This window comes from Pygocentrus nattereri, chromosome 4, assembly GCF_015220715.1.
Source record: "Pygocentrus nattereri isolate fPygNat1 chromosome 4, fPygNat1.pri, whole genome shotgun sequence".
NCBI classification, from domain to species: Eukaryota; Metazoa; Chordata; class Actinopteri; order Characiformes; family Serrasalmidae; genus Pygocentrus; species Pygocentrus nattereri.
Window position 1 is genome coordinate 29321459 of NC_051214.1, and position 26611 is coordinate 29348069.

The following is a 26611-nucleotide window of genomic DNA, read 5'->3' on the forward strand; positions in this document are numbered from 1 at the left end:
TACATCAGTTTTAAAGGAACAGTAACAGAAAGGGCATGTTGAATTCTAAGGGATGAAGAGAGTTGAAAAATAATCATGCAAACTGCTTTTCATTTCATGCAAATCATGCAGACTGCTTTTGATACCACACAAATATTATGAGTGGATGTTAAGGGAAACAATAAAACACAAGAGGATAGGGGGGCCTTAAATCATCTATGCTGATGATGGATTTGAAAGAATTTCAGCAATGGCAGGGTGAATCGATAAGACATCTAAAGCCAAACTTCTTCTGTTCTTCTAATCAATACACATAATCATGGCTACTTTTTATTGCATTAATGTTTGTTTGCATTAGTATTTGTTTGCACTTATTTTGCATAGTACATAGTATATATGTCTTACTGTCAGCCCATCCAATTTTCTCTCTCTCTCTCTCTCTCTCTCTCTCTCTCTCTCTCTCTCTCTCTCTCTCTCTCTCTCTCTCTCTCTCTCTCTCTCTCTCTCTCTCTCTCTCTCTCTCTCTCTCTCTCTCTCTCTCTCTCTCTCTCTCTCTCTCTCTCTCTCTCTCTCTCTCTCTCTCAGGGGGTCTGGTAATGGGCACGGGTATTGAGTCCTCTTCTCATATTTATGGGCTGTTCCAGCACATCTGCGTGGCCTATGAGCTTGTGCTGGCAGATGGCAGTCTGGTCCGCTGCACTGAGGTTTGAATCTTATTTAAAGTCTGTGTTTGTATATGTATGTCTGCTGCGTTTCCATGTATCTGGTTGCCCACACATTTCATGTGGGTACAACATTTACATATAAGCCTAGTCTAAAAAAGCCAAAAAAAAAAAGAAAAAAAGGCATTTATTATACACCATCTGCTTCGGTGCTCATGGCTCTGCAGCTTAGAGAAAGATAGAGAAAGACATGGGCAGAGTCAGAAAAAAGAGACGTAAGAGGAGAAGGGGAAGAAAGATACATGATCCCTCTTTTTCATTATTATGTCATTATTTGCTGTCTGTATCTCATAAACAACACTATCAATAACCATTCTAAATAGATTAGATAGATTATATAATACATTATTGTCTGTTTTCACAGAAATGTATCTCACTCTAACCTGCTCAATCAATGGTACACAGAAGAACATCAAAAGTTCTGATCTTCTGTTTATTCCTCCTGCAACCCTAAACACTTTCATGAGGGAAGTGACTGAAACTCCTCATACCAAGTGTGAGAAAAATCTGTGTGATTTTATCAGCCAATCTAAGGGTATTATTTGTGAAGCTTTGAAGGAATGAGGGTTCCCTGGATTCACCCACCACTGATGTCCAGGAGCCTCAAGATCCTGGCCTTAGGCTGGATTGTGGCTGAAAGGCCATTGAACCAGACCAAACTTCCATACAGTAAGACACTTTGAATGGTGGAGCCAAACAAAAGGATAAGGATTTCCATACTAGCTCCAAAGAGTCTTAGCCACCTCATAGCTTAGTCACCATGACGGCTCCAAGTAAATGGACTAGTCACATACACCCACATGAAGATGTTGTTGATCATGGGACGGCACAGATCTGTGATGGCGTTCCAAAATAATCTCCTTTGTTTTAACAGTATTTTGTTCACAGCGCTGAACTCATTTGTTCACACTATCCTGAAAAGGCCTAGCTTATCCCCTTATCTCCTTCATCAGTGCTACTAATGCTTAACAACTTGTTGTGGCCATTCTTGATACCAGTAACTGCTCCCTCCAACTCTAAAGGCTGGTTACTCAGACTCGCATTAAAGCTAATTCTTCCAAAATAATGGCAATGACCTTTCACCACTGCAATTTAGTCCTAACCCATGCATAATCGATGTCTAGGAAACCAGCTCTATTGATGCTTGTTGCTTATACTTACTCCCTTTTTAGATCTTTGTATTGATGAGTTTTCTATTGACAAACTTGAATGAATGACATTTATCCTTCATGGTACCTCAACTGAACATGGTTTAAGCTGCAGTTCTGCTGTGCTCTGAAAACTCTGAAATACTGCTAACATATCAACATCAGAGCATCAGAGCATGATTGCATCAGGTTATACAGCAGTTCTTGCAGGAGTAAAAATGAGATGACAAGCTACCAGCTCATATCAGATGCAATTCCTATATTGGACCCATAGTAATAATTAAATTTGATAATTTCTTATTTCTTCTGACTCTTTTTTCTGTAAGTGACTCTACACAGTTTTCAGCTGATAAAAAGCTGAAAGAAATTGCATTGTGCTTTCTGTATTACTAAGTAAGAGATCATTAACTGTATATGTTCTGGCTGTGGTCAGAAAGAGAACTCTGAGCTGTTCTATTCAGTTCCGTGGTCCTGTGGAACCCTGGGCTTCCTTGTGGCTGCTGAAATCCGGATCATTCCAGCTCGGAAGTGGGTGAAGCTGCGTTACAAGGCTGTACATGGTTTGGATGCGATTTGTAAGACGTTTGCCGAGGAGTCAGCCAACAAGGACAATCAGTTTGTGGAGGGACTGCAGTATTCACTCAACGAGGCTGTGATTATGACCGGAACCATGACTGACAATGCAGAGCCTGACAAGGTCAGATCACTGTTGCACTTCTGCTTAAAATATGCTTGAATTCACCAAAATCCTTGTGTGTTAAAGATTCCGACCTTCGGTCCTGGTTAGTTTGTAGTCAACCGCGTTGCCGCTGTTGTAACGAACCCTTGTATGAAATTGCAGCTTTGTAGTAGAAAGTAAAAACATTGGGCCTCATTCACCAATATCTCCAAGTTTTTTCTTAAATTTGTTCTTGAAAAAAGTACAAAAGAAAAGTTTACATCAGATTCATGACGTGTTCTTAAACTGCAGAATTGTTCACGTACTTATGCTGCTGAGTGTGTGTAGGTTCAGTTCTTACCTAAGAACAAATCCCAAATAAGAAAACTTTGCTAAACACCAGAGTCTTTGTGAAAATTGTGTGAGTGGGTTTTAAGAACAGATATCTTGGTTTGTGAATGTTGGTGGATGAGGCCCAGTCTTCATTTAGTTTTGTAGTAAACAAATTGCATTCCATGACCATTTATATTGGCCTACTCCATATTCTAATATAACATAAAGGAAATATGTGATTTCCAGTGGTGTAAAAAATCCAAATAAACCAACAAAAAAAGTGCCAATACACTACGGTCACAAAAAGGCTCATCACAGATACACTCACAGATAAATGAATCGGTCATAAAATATTTTTAATAAAAATAAAATGTTTTTAAAGTAATATTGTTGTGTAAAAGTTCAAATGCAAGCTTTTGTACTGAGACTTGATGATGGAATTATTTCATGCTTTTGTCCAATAGATCAACCGCATTGGCCACTACTACAAGCCCTGGTTCTTTAAGCATGTGGAGAAGTTTCTGAAGGAGGATTCCGGTGCTGTGGAGTACATCCCACTCAGACACTACTACCACAGACATACACGCAGCATCTTCTGGGAGCTACAGGTAAACCAGGGGAAACATATCATAAGAACAGTCTGAGTCAATCCATGTGAAACCACTGAAGACCTTCCAACTGACTGTCTCAGATATGTTTAACACTTCCAGCTGATAATGCCACGGGGCTTCATTAACCAACTGTTCTTAAGACTCTCTTATGCAGCTTTCACAAAGATTCTGACATTCACTAATGCTTTCGTATTTGTTCATAGAATCTATGCACCCTCAGGAGCACAAAGGTGCGAACAGTTCTGTGGTTTAAGAACACGTTTACAAATTTAAGAAAAACATGCAGGAAGATGTTGGTGGATGAGGCCCAATGTGCTTATTACTCCAATATTTGTGTATTGGTCAAATATTTGCCTATTTACCAAGTCAAACACAGGCTAACATGAATCTCTGGTTTAGTTTAGTAGTTATTAAACGCACCTTAAATCAATACATAAACCTTTAAAATACCATGCAATTAGCCTCAAAGGTTTAAACCTAATGGCATACCTTATTATACTTGTTATAAGGCAAAGAATTAAAGCCACATCACACTTTTAAAGCCTAAAAAGTTCCCAGAAAGTAACGAAGATACAAGCTTACAGTTGGCACAGTCATTAACTTTTTTCTGAAATCTGGTGATCTGAGGTGATCCGTCTGTCAGGAGATAGCACATATATAAAAAAAATGAATGCATATCAAAGTTAATCCACATCTGGTGTCATTGTATAGTCTATTTATCACTCCCATCAGCTGCTAATAAATAGGCACTGTTCTCAACCAGTTTGAGTAGAAATCACATTTTTCGATAGCTAATTGGATGGTATGTGTTTAAGGTTCTTACACTGTGGTCTCTCTCCTCTCAAACGTTCCATTAGCCGTAATGCTGTCCTCCCTTAATGCATTAGAATTAGGTGAATATCCCTACCTCTTCCAGCTTTGTCATATCATCATTGTCTCAGTCTGTATCTCTCTCTCTCTCTCTAACTCACACTCTCTCTTTCTCACACACACACAATCTTTCTGAATTACATACACTAATGCTTTCCCTCACTGCCATTAGATGGAGGAAGTCATATGTGGTAATTATTACAGTCTAAAATGACTTGATAAATTATGCAGGTTGTTTTTTCTGAAGGATTGATCCTGCATTTGTTTGGCAGGAGTAAGTGCGTGTGTGTCTGTCTGTCAGCATATCCTGATATTTTATCTTTTTAACATGGACACACACACACACACACATTTCCTGACAGGCATTTTTCTAATAATGACAGCAAAGTGGCATGACGTAAAAAATGTACCTATTTAATGTGAAGGGGAAGTATTGATCGGTCTGCTCTTCTCTGTTAGCTTCCCTTAGCTTGCAGTGTATTTATTTACCCCCTCATTTTACCATCTTTTTCCTCTCACACAGTTAAAGTATTTGTACAATCTTTATTAGAAAAGTAGATATAGCATTAATACAGTCTCTGAAATAAAGATACCAAACTGTCATTGGGGCAGTGTTGTGACTGGGGTGGTGCCCTCAAGGGTACATCTTCAGAATATTAAGCTATGGAAGGTAACTGTATTTTTGTATATTAAGTTGCATTGACTCCATACACTCTGGCTTATCTTTGGCCATTTCATTTTTCTGTTTTTAAACAATAAGTTATGAAAATATGTGCCTTTGTCTACAAAAACTTGTAAAGGACACCTAAAACCACTGTTGTAGGTTTGAGGATAAGTTTACATAGTTTGTACCTTGATGAACGTAAATGGACAGGGTATGTAAGCCCACTCCCACTAGGTAGAGGAGAAATCATTCTCCTGAACTTTTTCTCTTTCTCTGTGTCTGGAAGCAGTATGTTATAATTTTGACTTCTCTAATGACTTATTTTCTCAAAATATTGACTTATGTTGAAATAATTACTTCATAAGTCATTATTTTGACACAAGATCTCAAAATAATGACCTATTTTCCCCAAATACTTATTTATTTATTGACTTGTTTACTTAATTTACTGTAATTATTGAGATAATAAGTCAGTATTTGGAGAAAATTTGCAATGTTTGTAAAATATTGACTTATGTCAACAAATGAAGTCAGTATTTATAGAAAAAAGTTATTTCAAGATACTATATAATTTTGAGAAATGATCATTATTTCTGGAAAATAGGTAATTTTGAGATAATAAGTAATTATTTCAAGATATTAAGTAAATAAGTTATTTTGAGATACTGAGTCAATATTTTGACAAAATGCTGCCAGAAACAGAGAAGGAGGAAAGAAACATAGCCAATATTTTTTCTTTTCAACCTGGTGGGAATGGGTCTCCATACTTTACGGAATAGGTAGAGGAAAAAGTATTTTCAGAATTATATAAAGTTGTATGCAAAAGTTTTGGGGACCGAATCAAATTATGTTTTGCTAATATGCACAGATCCTCACACTAGTGATATTTTATTACTATAGCACATTTGAACAATCACAAACTGCACGTGTCTTTCTGTTTACACTATACATCTGGCTTAAGTTGCTTGTTGAACATGGAGGATACATTTAAATGCCTTCTCAGGTGCCTAGATTAATTTTGCTTGACAGAAGTGGCCACAACACAACTGACATTACAAAAGCATTCTTCTACACATTGCTCGCAATTACGTATTTCCACCAGAGACCCCAAATAAATGTACAGCTCCTTTAAAAAATATCTTTCTCAACCTCCACTTCCACCCCTCAGTGCTCTCTCACTCTCTCTCTTGTCCCTGTTTTTCAGGACATCATCCCTTTTGGGAATAACATGTTGTTCAGGTACTTGTTTGGCTGGATGGTGCCTCCTAAGATCTCTCTGCTGAAACTCACTCAAGGAGAGACCATCCGCCGCCTATATGAGCAGCACCACGTGGTGCAGGACATGCTGGTGCCCATGAAGCACATCAAGACAGCCATCACACGCTTCCACCAGGACATTCACGTAAGATCTCACCTCTTTCCTCAAACAGCAGCTTTCACCCTGACTGTGACCAACGTCACAGTTTATAGACTCTACATCCGACACACTACCTGCCAAAAGTTTGAGAACACCATTATTTAAATTGAATTGAATTATTATTGCCTTCAGTTTAGGTTTGGTTCCACATAAAACAGCTGTTTACTAATATTTTGGGCATATTTATCAGCGCTTCATCAGCTACATCCAAGTGTTTTCCTTGGTATGAAGTGTAGCTGAATAATTAGACAGTGTACTTTTCCAAGCACACACGGAACATCTTTTGGTTCAAAGGGATAAAATGCATGTCTGTGGTGTTTTTCCCGAGCTATTACTATCACATGTGTGTGTGTTGCATTGCTTTCTCCCCAAAAAATACAAACACTCTTTAGTTTTTAAACAGGCACTTTAAGAGGGCAAAGAAGTGCTCGTGCCAGTGCTGCCCCAGCATGAAACATGCAGGGAACAAGAGACATACGTGAAGACACCTCTACGCACTTGTTACACTACAAAGCCCACCGTCCTCAGACACAATTACTCCAATAAACACAACTACATGCTACAACCAACCCCAAACAACAACAGTCCTATTTTAACCAGGAGTGTGGCAAGCTTTGAGAGCCACTTTACATGGCCACGCCCCCTAAGCTCCCCACAGCGCAGAGCCCTGGGTTACATTTTTGGAAACCTTAAACTTTAAAGAAAAATTTGTATTAAGAACAAAGCATTGTGTCTGTAAACCTTTGACCTGCTGCTTGTGTGTATTTGGTAGGTGTATCCCCTCTGGCTGTGTCCATTCATTTTGCCCAATCAGCCAGGCATGGTACACCCCAAAGGAGATGAGGATGAGCTGTATGTGGACATTGGGGCATATGGGGAGCCCAAGGTCAAACACTTCGAGGCCCAGGCCTCCACACGGCAACTTGAGAAGTTTGTGAGAGATGTTCACGGGTCAGTTAAAAAGGACTTTTTGTGTTTCTCTTGGTGTTCACTGTTCTGTCTCATATTTGAGATTAGCGCACAGTGTGATTTTGCAGCACCTGCTGAACTTTACCTTAACATGCTTGCATTCACTCTCTAGTTTCCAGATGCTTTACGCTGATGTGTACATGGAACGGCAGGAATTCTGGGAAATGTTTGATGGCACCCTGTATCATAAGCTTAGGAAGGAGCTGGGCTGCAAGGAGGCATTTCCTGAAGTCTATGACAAAATCTGCAAAGCTGCAAGACACTGATTTCAGTCCTCACTGAAATAAAGCACGACTTCACATGTGGCCTTTCTGAGTAAGCTAAAAAAAAGGGGGTGGAAAAAAGCACAAAGAAATTATGCTTAAGTGAAAGTATGAGTGCTGTGTCCAAAAGCACTCAAATAATAGCGGAATTGAGGAGCAAAAAATGCAGTTTAGTGAAAGTCAAGAAGTATCTACACTTAAACATACAAGTACAAAATAAATGTTTTACCAAGAAAATTAGACGTTTCTGGCTGAATTAGCTGTTTTATATCTTTTCTGAATTTGGCTGAATGTTAAAAAAATAAATAAATAACAACAACAACAACAATAAATAATAATAATAATAATAATAAATACATATATAAATAATGCACCAGGAATAAACTCCTGGCCTTTGAGATTAGAGTACTCTGAAGGTTTAAATGAAGATTTAAGAATAAAAAAGTGCTTTTTTTTTTCTTGGAAATGTAGTTGAGTAAAACATACAAGCATTCAGTTTCAGTAATGGCTGAGTAAAGTACAAATCTTCTAAAATAATACTTAAGAATAGTTACAAAGTACACTTACTTCAGTATTTTCCACCCCTGCAAAATACAGTGTTAATAATTTTCGATCAAATCAGTTTATTTTTACATTTTGGAACAACCAGCCAACTGCTTCTGAGCCTTTTTGCGTACAACAAACACAAAATCAGTCCACATTCAAAATATGTATTAAAGGGGCACCTTTAACAAAATGTAACCACTGCTTCATCTAGAAATAAAGGTGACTAGTATACATGACTACAACAATGTGACACTTAATGTTCTCATAGACTGTACCATCCTCAGGTTTCTAGGATCAGTTCTGGGGATGTGGATGTATTTCATTCTTCATCGCACCTTCGTTGCTTTTTAGTGCTTCAGTTTCAATAGAGTGGGATTTTCTAGACCTTTTTGATGATGATTTTTGATGAAAAACTGCTTTAGGATGGGTACTTAAGAGCAGGCTGTTAGAAATGCTATTTTTTCTGCTAGAAGGCTAATGCAGAAGGACGCCAGATAGCTAGAAGCTAAATATAACATCTGTATAGATTAGTTAGCTAGGTGGGAGTGCCCCTTTAAGCATATTGTGATCCAAATGCAGGCAGCATATTTGTCCAAAATTGTAAAAACAAGATTTCATACATATTTTTCATAAATGTTTTCAGACACTCTGTATTGTTCTTTCCCTTCTGTCTCTAGTGATGATGCCTTTTTGCTAAGTAGATATATAGAGATTAATATTCTGTGTCTTTTTCCTTTCTCTAAATTGTCATCCTAATAAGATTTTTGAATGAACCGCTTTTGCCTTAAGGTTGTTTTCAATGTGTGGCCAATACTGGTTGAAATACTCAAGTTTGCAACCTCTGTCAATAGGAGGGAGCTGTTTTTCCATAAGTGCCACCCATGAAAGCTCCTTAATTAAATTTTTACAAATGACTAAACAGGTCAAATTACAGACTGGCTGAGTGTGCCTCATAGTTACTCTAAAGCGCACACACACACACACACACACACACACACACACACACACACACACACACACACACACACACACACACAGACAGACATACACACATCAGCTTCTTGTGTCTGTTCCCTGCCCAGTATCATAACTCTTATGTACACTATATGTCTGGAGGTCTGTAGGCACCTTCTCATTCAATGTTTCTTCTGAAGTCAAGGGTGTTCATAGGGAGTTTTGCCTTTGGTGCAGTAACAGCCTCTACTCTTCTGGGAAAGCCTTACGCCAGATGTTGGAACACTGCTGTGAGGATTTGATTGCATTTACTCACAAGATCATTAGTGAGGTCGAGTACTGATTTTGGGTGATCGGTTCTGGATCACAAATCCCACTCAAGCTGTACCACTTCAGAGAATGCAGTTCCACTATGCCACAGCCAAGGCTGGAGTGCACTGAAAAGGAGCTGAATTCACTATTAGAGGGGTGCCTGGATACTTACGAACAAACAATGTACCACTTCAACAACTTTTCAGCCATGAATGTCTTCAAACCTCTTTTGTTCTTTAGAGATAATGGACTTTTTTGGCTATAGCCTTGTGTTATACATAGCTCCTCCAGTATACCTCTTTCACCTTTGTTTGTTTTGTTGTTGTTTGTTGATGTGCACCTCTTTCAGCATATTTGTTCGCTGTTTGTTTCATTCTCCATCGCACCTTCGTTGCTTTTTAAAGTGTTTTTTTTTTCCTAGTTATGGTGATTTATATATAAAAGAATACAATTCCAAGCTCTTTTTAAGTCAGTGGGTTGTACAAATAACAAGAACACATTGGTATATGATACATTGGAAATGAATGTATTTTTAAAAGGTAAAAATGGCTTCTTAAGCATAAGCTTGACTAATTCAGGCAGTAACGTGTTTAGGTAGTAACTATGTGTATGTGTGTTTCAAGGTACTAGTAAGTGTTAACTATGCTGGAGAGCACATTTGTCCTCCTCTGAAGGGGCCCACGGGTTGCACCAGGAAGGATCTCCTATCCAAAGGAACATTGACGGGCCTGAGTCTCTCCCTAACAAACAATAAAAGACCTCACATTACAATACATTCTACACGTTTCATTATTATTATGCAAAATTACCCATTCAACCCAGTGAATAGTGAAACTTTGCACATTTGTGTGTTCCTAAAGCGGTCCCATTTGCAGGGGTTGTAATTGTAAAATGAAGCAAACTTTATTCACTTTTCAGATTTGGATCTAAGAACAGATGCATTTAGCCATCCAGAAATCTGTATCCATCTCAGATAGTGAAATACAAATTATAGAAGCTTCCTTTTGTGATCGTCGTGGCCTTTTACTCAACCCTGCTACCAAAACATTGCAGCTCTTTGAATATAATCAAAGCCTGCTGGATGTTAAATAAGTACATGATTTCCCCTGATAATCTGAAAAAGTTATATTGTGGCCAGTAAGAACATACACATGCATGTACAGTGTATTTTGAAGTCTTATCTGAAATTGTATAGCAAGTAGTTTGATAAATAAATAAGTAGCATTGAAGAGAAACAACAGTAACATTTTATTTGAAGACTACTTACATAGAGGCTTCCTAACACATGCATAATCACTGAAAAATGCATTTATTAGGCAAGATTTGAATATGTAAAAAATAAATGACATTTTACTGACATAAGTGAGCCGGAAGTGACAGACGTTTGTTCCATTTATAATGCTGTTGTGTGACCTTTTAAGGCAGAAGCCTAATTAAGAACCCCATATATCAGATCTACATATTGCAGTGCAAAGTGCAGAAGTGGAGTTTGTGGTCAGGAGACCGATGTGACCGCAGACATAAACAAAAACTCTTGTCTTTAATGTCTGCAACCGCACAGGTCTCCATAGAACTGTTCATCAAAATAATGTAACATAACGGTTACAACGTTTGATTACAAGTTTGAGGGAAGCAGAACCTTCCATGGAACTGACACATGGTGTTCTTAATTAAGCCTGTACTTTATATGTTGTTATGTGGGAATGATGATTCATTAATAATACTATAAATGTAACAAATGACAGCTACTTTAAGGGCCCTCATGTCAAGTACTGAATTATAAATCTTATTCAGTGCTTATGCATTAGTTATTAAGCCTTTCTTATACACATTTACATGTTAACCAAGTCATTCAGATTAGATGTGAAACATAGATAATGTGATAATCTGTAGATAAATTTACCAACTCTTTCTTAACCTTGGTGGAAAAGGAACCAATGGTCTTGATGTCTACAGTGCAAATATACATTTTAGGCCAAAACCTTATCTTTAAACTATTATGAAACAATGTCTCTGGCATCAGGCAACATATTTGAAATCATTTCCTATACTAGCTTTCTGTGAGGGAGCTTTAAGGGCATAAAATGCTTCAGACATCTGGTTCCTATCACCACCACTGTGAACAATTCTGACTCAGTATGTTTCTCTAGCATGGTGCACTTCATTCTCTGCATGACATTGTTTACAGCAGTTTATTTATGCGGAAATTGTGAAATGTCAGTGGAATTCACATGAAGTGTTACAGAATGCACTTGGATGTGCATGTGTAATTTGTAGAAGTTAAAGCTTTTTACAAAGTGTCATGGGTTCAACTGGACCATTTCTTAGAGACACGGCTAAATATGAACACTGTCTATAAACTTTAAGTAAGATATAGTGGCTTACTGGCTGTATTTGTCTCTCGCAGGGCAGTGCAGGTAGCGCTGAGTGCCAGACACGAACGACGATCTGTGACCATTTGCACTTCTGCTCTGACCTGTCTTAGTGATGTTATAGCGGCCAGGCCCAACCATGTTCTGTGGAAAGCATACAGAATGTGACAGTCCAAATATGTTCAATACCTTCAATCTGTTCCATATAATCTGTAAAGGATGTTGTTTCAATTTTAAGGAACTACATTGAATAGAAAAGGGTGTCTATAGTATGCTAAAATTGCACTTTCCACTACTTTTCACTACTTTACCATAATTGCTCAGATGATGAAATGGATAAAATTAAGCTGGAATAGGGAAAAATAGCTCTGGAAGTTCACAGAGTTCAGAATACTCTAATAACCACTGCACACTGAGCCTGTTTATATATTTTATATATATATATACTTTGAACACATTTTATAAGTGGACAGAAACTTGTAAATAACTCATGAAAGAATAAAGTTACGTTAAAACCAAGCAAACCATTGTTTTTCTTGTGAAATTCTCAATAAGTCTGATGTGTCAGAGTGCATAACTGGATAACTCATGTACATTAAGACATGTTATATAATATACATGTGCATCTGTTTTCATGGCAGTGATATTTCTGCCATGATATGTTTCTTACATGGTTTTTATTCAGCACTGTTTCTTTCCTCTTGCTGAACCTGGGGTCGGAGGAGAGGAAGGGGGCTGGCATACCACTCCTTGAGTGGCCCCCTGGTGTCAGAGGAGTGACGTCATACCAGCCTGGACCAGGAAACGTCTGACAGAGAAAGACAATTCTGTAAATTGTCATGTTAAAAGGGGAATTCCACCATTTTTTAAAAATCTCTGTAATCAAATACTTAAGACATGAACAAAGCCATTTAACACACCATTCTAGAGAGATTTACCTAGTCAGAATTGCTCACATGGTAGTGATAGGAACCAGATCTCTGAAGTGTTCAACGCCTTTAAAAGCTTCTTCACATACAGTTTTTATATGAAATGGTAACAGTACGCTGCATGCGCCGAAAACATTATTTTACAATAGTCCTAATATAAGCTTTAGACCTAAAACATACTGTATGGTGAACACACTTCTGCACATTTTAATATGCAATAACTCTTTATGTATATAATGTACCATATAAACACATTGGCTTCATACATAATAATATTACACATGAGAAGACAGGTTCACTGATTATTTTAGTGAATTAAACAGCTACTTATTGCATTGTAGACCTCCCGACCCCTAGTTCACCACCTAGTTGGTAGGCTTTTCTACAAAGCGCCATTTAGTTAACTTCTTAAAGATTGAATTATGCTGATTTTTGAAAAATCTTGAATCAAAAAGCCTGAACAAATGATAAATGTGCTGTGTGTGTACCGCAGGCCGTGGGCACTGAGGCAGGCTGCAAAGGTAGATTCTCTCAGTAGGAACGGCAGGGTACCGCTCCAGACGCCTAAACACACCATGATTCTTTTTTTCAGGTCTCTGCAGCTCCTCTCCAAACTTGGGTACCTCTTTAATGTAGTCACCTGGCTTCAGACTCGTTTTCTGAAGACAGTGAATATGGTTACCACACTCTTTGAAAAAAGGTTTCTATGCAGTGTCAAGGTTCTAGGACGTATAAATGTAACAACAATAGAACAACTTCTGGTGCTATAATCAACCACTTTTTAAGTAGTTCTTTACGACAGGTTCTCTATCCATTAAAATAATTTTGTGATCTGTTTCATAATTTTAACCCCCCACCTGCCTCCCCCTCTCCCTATTAAAAGGCTTGATATACTTACAGGGACGGCAAAGTAGCCATAGACAACAGGTTTGTTTCTTCGGCCAGTGAACAGGTCATAGGGGCCTCTCTTACTGACTCTGCGACTGAGGATCAAGTCAGTAAAGCTCTTCAGATTGTAAGTACCTGGACTCAAACCACTGTCCTGCTGTACAAACAAAAACAACATAAATATGCATTTTAATACACAGTAAGTTGACGCAGCAGGTTTGGTCATTGTAGTCAATTTGTACAGCTATGACGACATCAGCTCTGTAAATGGAAATGTTATAATATATACACACACACACACACATATGTATATATGTTGTAAGAAGAAAACCTTGTAATGTAAGTCAGTGGAACCAGACATCTTCCCAAGTCATTTTGACATCCCATTCTTAATCCTTAGGGTTTAATATGATGTCGGCGCACTCTTTGCAGCTATAACAGCTTCAACTCTTCTGGGAAGGCTTTCCACAAGGTTTAGGAGTGTGTTTCTGGGAATTTTTGACCATTCTTCCAGAAGCGCATTTGTGAGGTAAGATGCTGATGTTGGATGAGAAGGCCTGGCTTGCAGTGTCCGCTCTAAAGCATCCCAAAGGTGGTCTATCGGGTTGAGGTCGGGACTTTGTGCAGGCCAGTCAAGTTCTTCCACACCAAACTTGCTCATCCATGTCTTTATGGAACTTGTTTTGTGCACTGATGTGCAGTCATGTTGGAACAGGAAGGGGCCATCCCCAAACTATTCCCACAAAGTTGTGAGCATGAAATTGTCTAAAATCTCTTGGTCTGCTGAAGCATTAAGAGTTCCTTTCACTGGAACTAGGGGGGCAAGCCCAACTCCTGAAAACAATCCCATACCATAATCCCCCCTCCACCAAAGTTTTTTTTCACACTTAGCACAATGCAGTCAGACAAGTACTGTTCTCCTGGCAACTGCCAAACCCAGACTCATCCATCAGATTGCCAAATGGAGAAGCATCCTATCACAGTACCACTCTGGAATGCACTGAGCTCCTGAGAGTGATCCTTTCTTTTCAATAATGTGTACCTGTGCAGGGCAGTGGGTCCCCAGGAAAGGGATTGAAAACTACTCTCGAACCAACCTCTTACAATACAGTTGTAAGCAAATGTTTAGACACCCCAGGTCAAATGACATATGTAGTTGATTTTTGTGCAAGTAGTAGATACTACTGCTACTATTGCTATTACTGCTCCTACTGCTACTACTATAAAAAAAATTCATCTGATTCAGTTTTCCATTTTGCCTCAGTCCATTTTAAATGAGCTTTGGCCCAGACGGCTGTGTTTCTGGATCATGTTAACATATAGCTTCTTCTTTGCATAATACAACATTTGTGGATCGCACAGTGAACTGTATTCACAGACAATGGATGTGTGGAAGTGTTCCTGAGCCCATGTAATGATTTCCAGTACAGAATCATGCTTGTTTTTAAGGGCCTGAAGATCACGAGCACCCAATATTGACTGTCGACCTTGTCCCTTGCGTACAGGGATTTCTAAAATGATCTTTTTATACCCAGTTGTGTGTGAATTGCAAATCGATCCTTCAGCTGTTTTTTATGAGTGCCACATTATTTTCCAGCTTTTTGTTGCCCCTGTCCCAAATTTTTAAGATATATTGCTGCCATCAAGCTCTAAAATGAACTAATATTTTTCATGAAACGGTAAAATGTCTCACTTTCAACATCTGATATGTGTTCTATGTTCTACTGGGAATAAAATATGAGTATATAGGATTTGCAAATTAATTGTATTCTGTTTTTATATACATGTATTTATATTTTACACAGCGTCTCAATTTTTTAAAAATTTGGTTGTACTTTATAAGTTAATCTAATATACAGTATTTAAAAAAAAAAACAAGTTTTCTGCAGAGGTTCCATTTACATCAACAAAATATGTAATTTGGCTATGGCCCAACATTTTGTATGTACTATTAACTTATCTATCCAGTGCCTGGATTTTTGTTATACTATACTATAAGAACTGTACTATAGTTTCCTAATCACTCAGTGAGACAGAACAAATAAAGTAAATAATTAATAGGTTTACCACAGTGTTTGTAGGGAAATGCTGCAGGCTGGCACTGTAGCCCATGGAGGGGCAGGTTCCCACTGACCTCTTCTCCTTCTCTTCCAGTGCTGCTGAAGGGATCCCGCCCTTACCATAAGTTCCTGGACCTGGGGTAGAACTCTGAAACATACATTAAATACTGCCTACTTACGTATGCCCACATATGCATTCATGTGCACTGTAATGTCTTTTGGTTTCTTTTTGTGCTGTCCAGGTAACTAACTTGAACCGAGTCTCCACTTTAGCCTTTTTCACATTGAAATGGCTAACCTAAACTAAATAAACTATCCTGAATGATAGCTTGAAGCAAGACCAGTTTCTTCACCTTAAATATCAGTTTAAATTTGTCCTATCATTTAGAAAACAATTTTTGCTTCCATCAAAATGTAACGATTTTGCCCAACTTTAAAAGGGTCTTTTGATTTTTTATCACATCGCTGGGCATCATTGGGCAGGACAAAATAATATTAACCAATATTTATGTTTCACCTTACCATCCCACCCCACCTATCATCAAGCAAAAACACTCAGAGACTAGCTCAGAGACCCCTGTAAGACCATGTGTCACTCAGAAATACAGCATATTACAGAAAATGCCTCAGGATTTATGACCCACATCAACTTTAACCATTTAAGGTCTTGCTATGTTGTGTGAAAGGAAAAAAACAGGCTTTTCAGGCACTGTTGTTCATATGGCAATCATTTGCCTCCCTCTGCTGGCTCAGTTGCGTACCTGGCAGTCTTGGAAGCGCTCCTCTCTGGTGTCACAAACTCCTCTTAAGCTGCTAGGTTTCTTCTCCAGCTCCTCAATGAAACTAGCTATCCTGTATGTGCCTGGACCAACCTTTGTTTTCTGAACATGAAATATAAGGAACAAACAGACCACTGATTCAGAACAGCACAGGGTTTGTGCTATTTGGTTTAACACATTCTGTATATCTTTGTTGTCCAAAGAAAAGCAAGTATCTCCAAAATGTTTACAGGAGAAGACAAAAACATTTTTACTTTTAATGTAAGTTAATGCAAAAAATATTTTATTCCATGCAATCTTGGAGGATTTCCATAGGTCCCAAAATGTTTACACAATATAAAAGCTTACCTACTGTACTCAAGAAACGTAGGAAAGTAAATGTAGATTCATGTTTTTCTTTGATGATATGATAAATATTCCTTAAAAGTATCACAAAATATGCTGTCCTTAACTGGACAAACAAATTAGTTAAAGTAAATGTACAACCCTCCAAAAAAAATGGGATGCTGTGCAAAATGTAAATAAAAACAAAATGCAGTGATGTGCAAATCATTTAAAGCCTGTATTTAATTGAAAATAGTACAAAGACAACATATTGCATATTGGAACTGAGTAATTTTATTGTTTTTTGAAAATGATATGCCTATTTTGAATTTGATGCTCCAAAAAGTTGGGAGAGGGCAACAAAAGGCTGGTAAAGTTGTGTAATATTAAAAAAACACCTGGTGGTTGATTAGCAACAGGTCAGTAACATGAATGAGTATAAAAAGAGCATCGGAGAGAGGCTGCGTCTTTCAGAAGTAAAGATGTGGAGGGGTTCACCAATCAATTAGTGCAACAATTCAAGAATGACATTTCTTCACATAAAATAGCAAAGATTTTTGCTTTCCATCATCTATGATACATAATATCATTAAAATCTGGAGAATCTGGAGAAATATCTATATGTAAGGGACAAAGCTGAAAACCAGTATTTGCTGGCCGTGATCTTTGGGCCCTCAGATGGCACCTCATTAAAAACAGACATGATTCTGTAGACAAAATCACTGCATGGTCTCAGAAACACTTCTTAAAACCACTGTCTGTGAAAACAGTTCATGGCTGTATCCACAAATGCAAGTTAATACTCTAAAAAGCAAAGAAGAAACCAAATATATACAGGATCCAGAAATGCTGCCACCTTCTCTGGGCCTGAGCTCATTTAAAATGGACTGAGGTGCAGTGGAGAAGTGTCTTGCGGTCCAATGAATCAACATTTGAAATTCTTTTTGGAAAAGGACACTACATCCTCTGGGCTAAAGACCACTCAGCTTGTTATCAGCACACATTTCAAAAGCCAGTGTTCCTGATGGTATAGATGTGTGCATTATTGCACATGACATGAGTGAGATGCACATCTCTGAGGGCACCATTAACGCTGAATGCTTCATACATGTTTTAGCAATGTATGCTGCCATTTAGATGACATCTTTTTCAGGGAAGGTCTTGCTAATTTCAGCAAGACAATGTCAAACCACATTCTGGCTGTATGACAGCAGTATTGGTCTGTATTAAAAGAGTCCGGGCACTAAACTGGCCTGCCTGCAGTCAAGACCTGTCACCACTGAAAACATTTGGCGCATTATGAAATGAAAAATACAACAAAGGAGACTCTGAACTGTTGAGCAGCTGAAATCCAATATCAAACAAAAATGGGAAAACATTTCACTTTCAAAACTACAACAATTGGTCTCCTCAATTTCCAAACACTTACAGAGTTTTGTTAGAAGAAGAGGTGATTAAACACAGTGGTAAACATGCCCCACAGGTTGGTGGCATCAAATTCAGGCATATATTTTTCAAGAAACAATAACATTTCTCAGTTTCAACATTTAATTTGCTGTCTTTGTACTATTTTTAATTTAATGAAATACAGGGTTTAAACAATTTGCACATCATCAATGCATTTTGTTTTTATTTACACTTTGCACAGCGTACCAACTTCTTTGGAAATGGGGTTGTACATCACTATCCTCCCTGCTGTTGAATTCCTTCTTACGACAACTTCATACACAAATTATATATTTCAGGGGAACAAATGATCTTTCACTCACCAGGAACTGTTTGTTCTCCCATGCATCCTGGTACAGCAGGTGAGGCATCTGAGCCAGACGGGCCATCTCTTGTGCCCTCTTCCAGCCTGGACCTTTTGCTCGTTCCTGCACTGCCCTGGCACTGAAGTCGCCAGTGTCTGGATTATACGTGCCAGGCCCGAGGTTCCTCTCCTGATACACACACATACATACTCAGAGCATGTACCTCTTAGTTAGTGAGAGGTCTTCCTACTAATTAACTCCTTGAGTTGCACATAATTGGTATAATCTTGTAATTCCATGCACTATAAAGAAGCTCTATCCCAAAGAAGGGGGAGGGGGCAGCATTGCAGACAGTGAAGAACACCTAAGATCATCTTACGCTTCACCACACAGGAGTGAGTCAGGAACATGACTGCTCGACATAGATTAAGCCTTTTAGTGCTTACTAATTAATTAGCTGATTCTCTGCCGATGGCAACTCTTTGTAAAGTCCTCACCAGGTCACTTGTCCGTCTCTTGCAGTAGGGAATCTGAGTGTATGTTCCCACCCTCTTGATGGCAGGATGGACTCCTGAGATGTCAAACCTGTAATGCAGAAATTATCCTTTGAGGGAAAAAGTGTAAAAATAATAATAATAATATTAATAATAAACAATTGTTTTAGCCTTACCTGGCTGACTGTGTACCAAAAGGAGCCCCTTTGAACTTCTTTTCTGCCATTTTAGGTTGTGTCCTGCCTGCAGAGATCACACAGTAAAGGACCCCCCTGTGTATTTGAGAACGGTGTGTCTATGACAACACGGCGTGATAAAGAATTAATACATCATCTCCTAGCAACAAAGAGTTCTGTACCTGCTGATAGCCTTTACCTACATTTTCACTGACTGAGCCCCTGATCTCAGGTTTCACTCACTCCTGTATGTTCCCACGCAGCTCACACTAGACATTCAAAAAAGAGAATACAACACAATGAAGTAACACATTTAACACCAGTGCTAAAAAGAATTATAATACAAGCTCAATGTATAATAAAAGGTCAATTTAAAAACATGTAAGCTAAAACAGAAAAGTGGAAAAGCAATATTTCATCTGATATTAGAAGTCATAATAGCAATGATACTGAAAAGCAATAAATAGTACGTATGGCACATGGTATTGAAAATTAGTATTGCAATGATGCTAAAAAAGTAATATGGCACATGTTATTAATATTATAATGTCCTTCCTACAGAAGAGGAGGAGGCATACAGACTGATTCGGCTCATTTGGAGATTCATCACTCTCTTCTGAACAGCAGCCATGTAAGTCGAGCTCTGTTTTAGGTTTTTTGAAGTTGTTGAATTGATAAATGTTAAATAATGCATTCAGTATTTTTGGTCCACCGACACAACTTGACATTAAAAGATGCATTTACTATTTTTTGTTTTGTTGGTGAAAGGGGATGCTTACCAACTAAAAACTATACTAAAACTAAAAAAACTAAAAAAGTGCTGTTAATTAATTTTCTTACCCTCCAACAGCTCTCAAACGAGATATCTAACCCCAGGCTGTTTATATGTACTTGTCCTGTCCACCTGTTTAATAAAAGCTGTTTAACATGCAGGTTCCACCTCGCTGCATTACTGCGGTGTCTCTCAGAGCCTGGAGCTCCGTCGTTCAGGCTCTGACCCGCCCATCGGCCTGAAGCAGCCCGTCAGGTTGGAGCTGTGATTTCGGGCTGTGAGGGAGGAGCTGCAGGAGCTGGAAGCAGCTACGGTGGGCTGTCAGGTAGGTCGTTTCACAGACTGCTAAAAACGGTTGTATTAGTAGATGAGAGCGCCGTGGTTACATGTATCCATTTATGGAACAACGTCATGGTGATGTGAGTGCTTTTAAAATATTGTTGACGTGCCCTGCACGCAAAGTTTGAACCTGACAGGAAGGTTTTTAGCTTGTCAGCTAACGCGAGCTAACCAAGAACACCAAGCTGGGTAAGTGCTCTGGCTATATTTAGTAAAATGTACGGCATGTTATCTGTGACTCTGCTCGCCATCTGTATAAATCACCACTTTACTGTGTACCTTGTTGTTTTTAGCACAACGTTACGTTGCCTTCGTTTTATTATGCGCAGTGTTTTTGGTGCTTTGGAATGGTTAAGTTGGCTAACTGGATAACAGACTTTTAGGCAAGCACATGCCTCAGTTATGGTTTAGCTAGGCGGATAACTGGCGATTTTTACTGTAAGATAACGCAAGGATTAAGCTAGTCAACTATAAATACATTCATGTTAGGTTAACGTACATTTTAAATCTCCGAGTCAAGAAGTAGCTTTTCATTAGGCAGCTCGGACTGGACTCTAAGGTCTTCGCAGTGCTAAGTAATGTTGCGTTCCTCTTCCTTAACCGCCTTTTCTCGCTGATCTGCAGTACTAATACGTACGAATGAACTGTGTTTTGTGTTCGATACGGGCCAAATGTGCCTTCTGGGTGGTTTGTTCTGCTGCAGTGATCTCCTACTTGCTATAGCTCGCTATGTCACCACTGGGTGAAAGGTGAATTCACCCACCTTGTCGATGCGCTTCAGGGTGTGATTTGTGACTGTGCAGGTTGGACATGCGACTATATCTGCTGCTGCATCGGCTAATCGCGGCTGTGTTTTATCCGATCTGTTTGCAAGATTGGCGTCGTGTCTGTTAAGCACTTGCATTCCAGCCATTCATGTATGTTTTGTGCTTTAGACTGTAAAGCAGTGGTCACCAACCCTGATCCTGGAGATCCACCTTTCTGCAGAGTCTAGTTCCAACCACAACCTGCCTCACCTGCTCCAGCTGATGAACTTCTTCACAAGTCCTTGATTGTCTGGAGCAAATGCATTGCAGGTTAGAAATTATAGCTCTGCAGAAAAGTAGATCTCCAGGGGGAGGGTTGTGGACCATGGCTCTGTTAGTACATATGTTACTGTTATTATGATTAATCATGTTCCAATACCGGTCATTGGGCAGAAGGCAGGATACACCCTGGACAGGTCACCAGTCTATCGCAGGACAGACAGACAGACATATATTTAGCATGTTTTTAGCAATTTAGCATGTCCATTTGGACTGACTGCTTGTCTTTGAATTGTGGGAGGACACCTATGCAGACACAGGGAGAACGTAAACTCCACACTGAATGGACCCTGGTTTCCTGGCCAGGAGTTGAATCCATGATAACTATATAAAAGGCATAGTAACAAGTAGCTTTAAGTAGATTAAATATCAGTACATTATGCCATTGTTTTAGTGATGCACCAATTTGGCATTTCAGAGCCGAAGTTGATGGCTGATATTTTTCATTCTCATATCTGCCAATACCTATAAATAAACTACATTTATAAAATGTAGAATTTGGGACTACACTTGCCTGTATTACCATTACAGAGAAAAGGTATAGTATTTGTTTCTATGTGGCTACAAATGCAGTAATCATTCTGCTGTTTCAGAGTGCAACAAATACTTCATCAGATATTGATTAAATCTAAACATCTGGCTGATGTCAGTATGTTTTTTCAAGTACTCATCTGGCGATACGTTTGAGTGCAATATCATTGTATATCTCTAATTACCTTAATAATGAATTTTCATTGTTTGATTTTTTTTTTTTTTTTCTCGTGTTCTTTTTTTTAATTGTTCAAATTTACACAACTCAGAGGAACAGAATTGTGCTTGAAATGTTATGATTTTATAATTTTGACCTTTATTTTCTGTCACACCTCTACAGTGACTTCAGATCTGGAAAGAAAGTGGCGTCAGAGGACAGTGCTTTGAGTGCCTGAACATGTCCACAGACAGAGAGCCATGTGTCACTGCTAAACTCCTTCACCTCATCTTCCTCTCCACCTTTTGGGGCATGCAGATATGGGTCACCTTCATCTCTGGTGAGATCCTTATTCAGAAATGTTCACTGTGTTCCAATAACTGAGATACGTGGTGATTTATTTATTTATTTTTGTCATGTAAACCAGCTTAAATTTGATTTGTGTGAAGGCCACATTTTCTGCAAATGTGGTACTATTGTGCAGTAAAGGGTCACAGCGTAACATGGTCTTAAATATGATATTTTTTTTTAAGGCTTTGTGATGGACAACCATCTAAACAGGCACACATACGGCTTTATTCAGAGTCGACTGTTCCCCTTTTACCTTCACATTGGCTCGGCCTGTGCCTTCTTCAACCTTACCATTTTCGCCATGTACCATCCCAGTGACCTGCTGAATGACAAAGAGGCCTTTCAGGTATGCAAGACACAGGTTCTTCTATAATAACTAATAACTTTTGATTGTGTATAATGGGGAATATAGAGTATGATATACTCAAGATGGAGTATGATATGGATTTTGGACAATATCACCATAATTAAATTAAATATAATCTGCATAGTAAAATAAATAATATAAAACATCCTGGTGTGACAGACAATATAAATTTCTTATTGCTGTCACATTATTAATATGAACGTATAGCCTTACTATTTGTCTCAGAATGATCTTTGAACTAAATTTCGTCTGCCTTGCTTGGACGTGCAAATTCGATGCATGTTTAATGTCAACTTAGTATGGATTAAGCATAAATTAGAGAGTACAGAACTGATGGTGTGTATTGTCACTTAGAAAATCAACTAAACATGTAATTTGACCAAGGGTACTCTAACTTTTGCATGGAACTGTGCATGGGCTGTATAGTGCAGCATCCTTCTGTACTTCTGGAACTACACCATGAAGTAGCTTTTAATTGGAGGTTATCTTGAGGGACCTAATTATTCAAAGCATTAAGATTGTGCCTAGTTATTATTTGAAATCAAAACTGTCTTCATCCAAAAAAGGTTTGCTGATTGATAAATAGTACAGTAGTTCTTCATGGTTTAATGTTTGTAACTCTTTCTATCCCTCCTCCTGTGTTCTCCCTTATCACTGTGCAGATCTTCATTTTCTTTGTATGTGTGACTGTGGCAGCGGTAAATGCCCAGTGGTTTGGCCAGCTGGCTTCTGAGATCATGGCTGACATGCACATGATTGAGCAGGCCTGTGGGCTGGGCCAGGACATTGGGTTGTCATCCAACCGGGAGGCCTACTCTAAACTGTGTGACACAGACCCCAAGTACAAGCGACTGAGCAAGCGGCTATGGCTTTACCACATGCTGTCGTCCCTCTGTAACCTGTGCTGTATTGTGTGTAATGGCTACAGCCTTTATTACCTAGCAGAGAACCTCAGTACACTCTGATATCTTGATTGTTGACCCCTTGCCAGATGCCCAATGCAATGCAACACAACACAAAGCCGTCAATGTATACAAACTTTTTGAACAAAAACATGCTCAGGTACTGTCTGTAAACCCTGACTGCTCTTGTTTCTTATTGCTAGTTCTTTGTTTTTGTGCTATTTGTGTGGCAGCATAATATTTAGTGTATCCTTAATGTATTTAGATATAATAGGCACTTAAGCTGGCTTTACAGTGTGAAACTTTGATGCAACTGTAAAAAATCCACTCAAATTGTATAATGTAAATCATCCTGCAACTCGCTTGACACTCAGCCTCAGCAGTTCCAACCATCTCAGTTCCGTGAAGCAAGTTTCATAAACCAGCAGCACGTGATCACATCAAATGACATGCTTTCAAATGATTTCCGCCAGATCAGCGGACAGGAAAATAAATCAAAACATGGCTTATTGTAGAGTTGAAAAAGAAATAATCTTGACTGACTTCAAGAAGGATTAGTAGTTTTTCATTCTGTCAGTTTTACAAGTCATAGCAACTGTGAATTTCTTGAAGCTAAAGTTTCTTTACTAGCTGTGTTAACTAGTCAGCTAACAGTAGTAGTTGTTTAAGGTGCTGCTTGCACCAGCATTTATTCCTCTTAGTTAACTGCTGTCATGATTTATATTGCTAGATACATTTCTCCTCTCTTGATTTCCCCCTAATTTTACAAAGCTCAGATTAATTTGGAGTCTAAAGGATTAACATTTTTACAGAACAGAAAAACTGAGTTGCAGCTGTTGGTGAGTTTCTTGTGCTTCTAGAACAGGATCACATCAAGTAGGCTATAACCATAATGGCTTTTTAGACGTTGATTAAGGCTCAACTTAAACTCAGTAAAAATCAAAAAGGAAAACCAAAATACATAACAAAGAACCCCAGATAGATAGGTAAATATAAATATATACAGGGAAAACAGCAGTGATGGCTAGACAATATATATGAAGATGATACAAATGCTGCAAATAGTGCGAAAGATATGGTGTATCAAAAATGAATGAATAAAAAATACAAGCTGCTAGTTTGGGTAACTAGTGGAGAACTGAAATGTGTGCAGAAGTTATGCTGCAGGTAACTCTCAACATGCAGTTAGTTGCAGAAAAGTTCGACCACGTAATGCCAGCCTTGTTAAAATCAACTACCCTGACTGTGGAAAATTAGTCATCAGAATGAAAAATAAAACTACAGCACAGGGTTTATTACAACTAAAGATATGACAAGTATTACGATGTAATGATAAAGTAGATAATTCTAAGCATTTTTGTATAATGGATTGATCATGTGTTAATTTTTCTCTCTAAAGTTTGTTACAGTCAGCCTCTCGTAGTTCAGACACTAATGTCTAATGTCCGTTTTTGTGTATTCTGTTGGTAATAACACACAGTTGCTAGGTGCTATCAGTTTCCATGTGAATTCAGATGAAGTTTAGAAGTTGCCTATGACCAGTTTATGTATCGGTTTATACATGGCTTTGGTTCAAAGCCATAAAACAGCTACTCCCTGGAGCTGGTATCTCAGGGTTGAGGACAGTGCTGACTTGCTCGTATTGTGCTGCCTTATTCTGCTAATCTCCATCTACGTGCCTTCCTCACAAAGTGAATCTCTCACTTTCTCACTGAAGTGGCGAGCAGGGCCATTTGAGCGGAGATTTGTTGGCTTTAGTGCATAAGTGCCACACTCACAACAGGATTTTTGGTTGTGACAAATTGTTCAGTGCCTTTCCCAGCTTTGTATCTTTGTTTCCTCTGAATCCGGTTGTACAAGTTCTTCAGGCTGTGCTGTCAAACTGCCTGTAGTTGCTCTTTGCACACCCACACCAGCAATGCAACACAGTGACAGTACATTTGTGGCTTTGGCTGTATTTCTTGAAGTTGAGTTAGTTAGTTAGGAACAGTGATTGGCATAGAATAGCTATTGAATTGTTGTTGGTATTAATTTTGCTTAAGATACGTAACTGTAGTTCTGTGTAGTGAAATGATGCACCTTGTAGCCATGAGTAATGTTATGCTGTTGAGTGAGATGCTCTATTGTGTATAATTTAGAATGTAGTTCATGCTGAAAGTTCTATTTTTCTCATCCTCTCATCTGACAATCGCACAGTGCCTTTATTATCTCAGTATTAAGACTAAATAGAATAATGCAGGAAAAGTACTTTCACAATGATGCTGGTGAGGCTTCGAGTGTGTCCCAATTTAGGGTCATTAACATTCTCAATGCAAATGAGCTGGCAGCTATTGAAAGATGTTTCCATGTTAGTAACTTGCCTGATAGGGATAGAAGTGAATGAATGGTGTTTAAGCCCTTTTAACACTTGTGTACACACTATTCATAACCAGTATGAATTCTGCACGGTAGAGTGATGCACAGTTTTGGTGATGTTGGTATAGAGGTTTTTAATGGTGTTGGAAGGTTAAAGCATTGTGTTAAGGGGTGAGTTGAATGTTGGGGTGAATGTTGATTTTTATTTAAAATATACATTTGGGAGATTGCAAAAGGTACTGATTTAGTCTCTAATAAGTGTTGCACCGACATCACATCGTTTTTAAATCTGGTCAGGTATTTATTCATAATTATGGTGCCTGTAATATTGATGCATGTAGTTACTTTCTCCATGTCCATTTTTCTAATTGAAATAAAAATAAAAAGGCTGGTACTAAATGATTGTTCTTGAGTGCTTTGTTCTATATGTGTTTAGTTCACCTAAAAAAAAAAATTACATATTTTTTAAATTATTTAATGAGTAGGAGGGGTACTCTTGGACTTCAGAACAGTTTCACTTGTTTTTCAAATAC

At 38.4% G+C, this 26611-nt stretch overlaps 3 protein-coding genes across 5 annotated transcripts in view; 2 read left to right on the forward strand and 1 right to left on the reverse strand.

Annotated features, from left to right (window-relative positions):
• Positions 1–10219, forward strand: part of dhcr24 (24-dehydrocholesterol reductase) — a 19582-nt gene extending 9363 nt beyond the window's left edge. Inside the window, exons 4-9 of the mRNA XM_017689091.2 lie at positions 565–683; positions 2283–2546; positions 3305–3448; positions 6190–6387; positions 7175–7353; positions 7484–10219. Of these exons, the coding sequence (XP_017544580.1) occupies positions 565–683; positions 2283–2546; positions 3305–3448; positions 6190–6387; positions 7175–7353; positions 7484–7637 (1058 nt within the window). The 3' untranslated portion in view covers positions 7638–10219. The remainder of the gene's footprint in view (positions 1–564; positions 684–2282; positions 2547–3304; positions 3449–6189; positions 6388–7174; positions 7354–7483) is intronic.
• Positions 10068–20177, reverse strand: LOC108416053 (lymphocyte expansion molecule). Its single transcript, XM_037537617.1, has 12 exons — positions 20060–20177; positions 19402–19488; positions 19220–19315; positions 19047–19134; positions 18568–18738; positions 16457–16576; positions 15703–15843; positions 13646–13792; positions 13236–13406; positions 12489–12626; positions 11832–11962; positions 10068–10186 (listed from the first exon to the last, which is right to left on the reverse strand). The coding sequence occupies exons 3-12, from the start codon at positions 19267–19269 to the stop codon at positions 10087–10089; spliced, it is 1257 nt and encodes a 418-aa protein (XP_037393514.1). The 5' UTR covers positions 19270–19315; positions 19402–19488; positions 20060–20177; the 3' UTR covers positions 10068–10086.
• Positions 20178–20233: 56 nt separating this feature from the next.
• Positions 20234–26477, forward strand: si:ch211-121a2.4 (transmembrane protein 205). Of its 3 annotated transcripts, XM_037537619.1 has the most exons (5): positions 20261–20316; positions 21266–21406; positions 22287–22443; positions 22637–22800; positions 23484–26477. In XM_037537619.1, the coding sequence occupies exons 3-5, from the start codon at positions 22344–22346 to the stop codon at positions 23784–23786; spliced, it is 567 nt and encodes a 188-aa protein (XP_037393516.1). In that variant the 5' UTR covers positions 20261–20316; positions 21266–21406; positions 22287–22343; the 3' UTR covers positions 23787–26477. The 3 variants fall into 3 exon arrangements, with proteins under 3 accessions (XP_017544608.1, XP_037393516.1, XP_017544620.1); XM_017689119.2 differs by lacking the exon at positions 21266–21406 and having other exon boundaries at positions 20234–20316; XM_017689131.2 differs by lacking the exons at positions 20261–20316; positions 21266–21406 and adding an exon at positions 20340–20519.
• Positions 26478–26611: the final 134 nt, after the last annotated feature.

Bases quoted from the DNA above. Each gene is read 5' to 3' on its own strand.
- si:ch211-121a2.4 (XM_017689119.2), top strand. From the start codon at position 22,344: ATGTCCACAGACAGAGAGCCATGTGTCACTGCTAAACTCCTTCACCTC. The intron at 22,444-22,636 runs GTGAGATCCTTA...TTTTTTTTTAAG, and splicing joins ATGGGTCACCTTCATCTCTG to GCTTTGTGATGGACAACCAT. The intron at 22,801-23,483 runs GTATGCAAGACA...ATCACTGTGCAG, and splicing joins ATGACAAAGAGGCCTTTCAG to ATCTTCATTTTCTTTGTATG.
- LOC108416053 (XM_037537617.1), bottom strand. From the start codon at position 19,269: ATGGCAGAAAAGAAGTTCAAAGGGGCTCCTTTTGGTACACAGTCAGCC. The intron at 15,844-16,456 runs GTACGCAACTGA...TGTATGTTTCAG, and splicing joins AGCGCTTCCAAGACTGCCAG to AGTTCTACCCCAGGTCCAGG. The intron at 10,187-11,831 runs GTAAGCCACTAT...ATTGTTTGTTAG, and splicing joins GCGAGAGACAAATACAGCCA to GGAGAGACTCAGGCCCGTCA.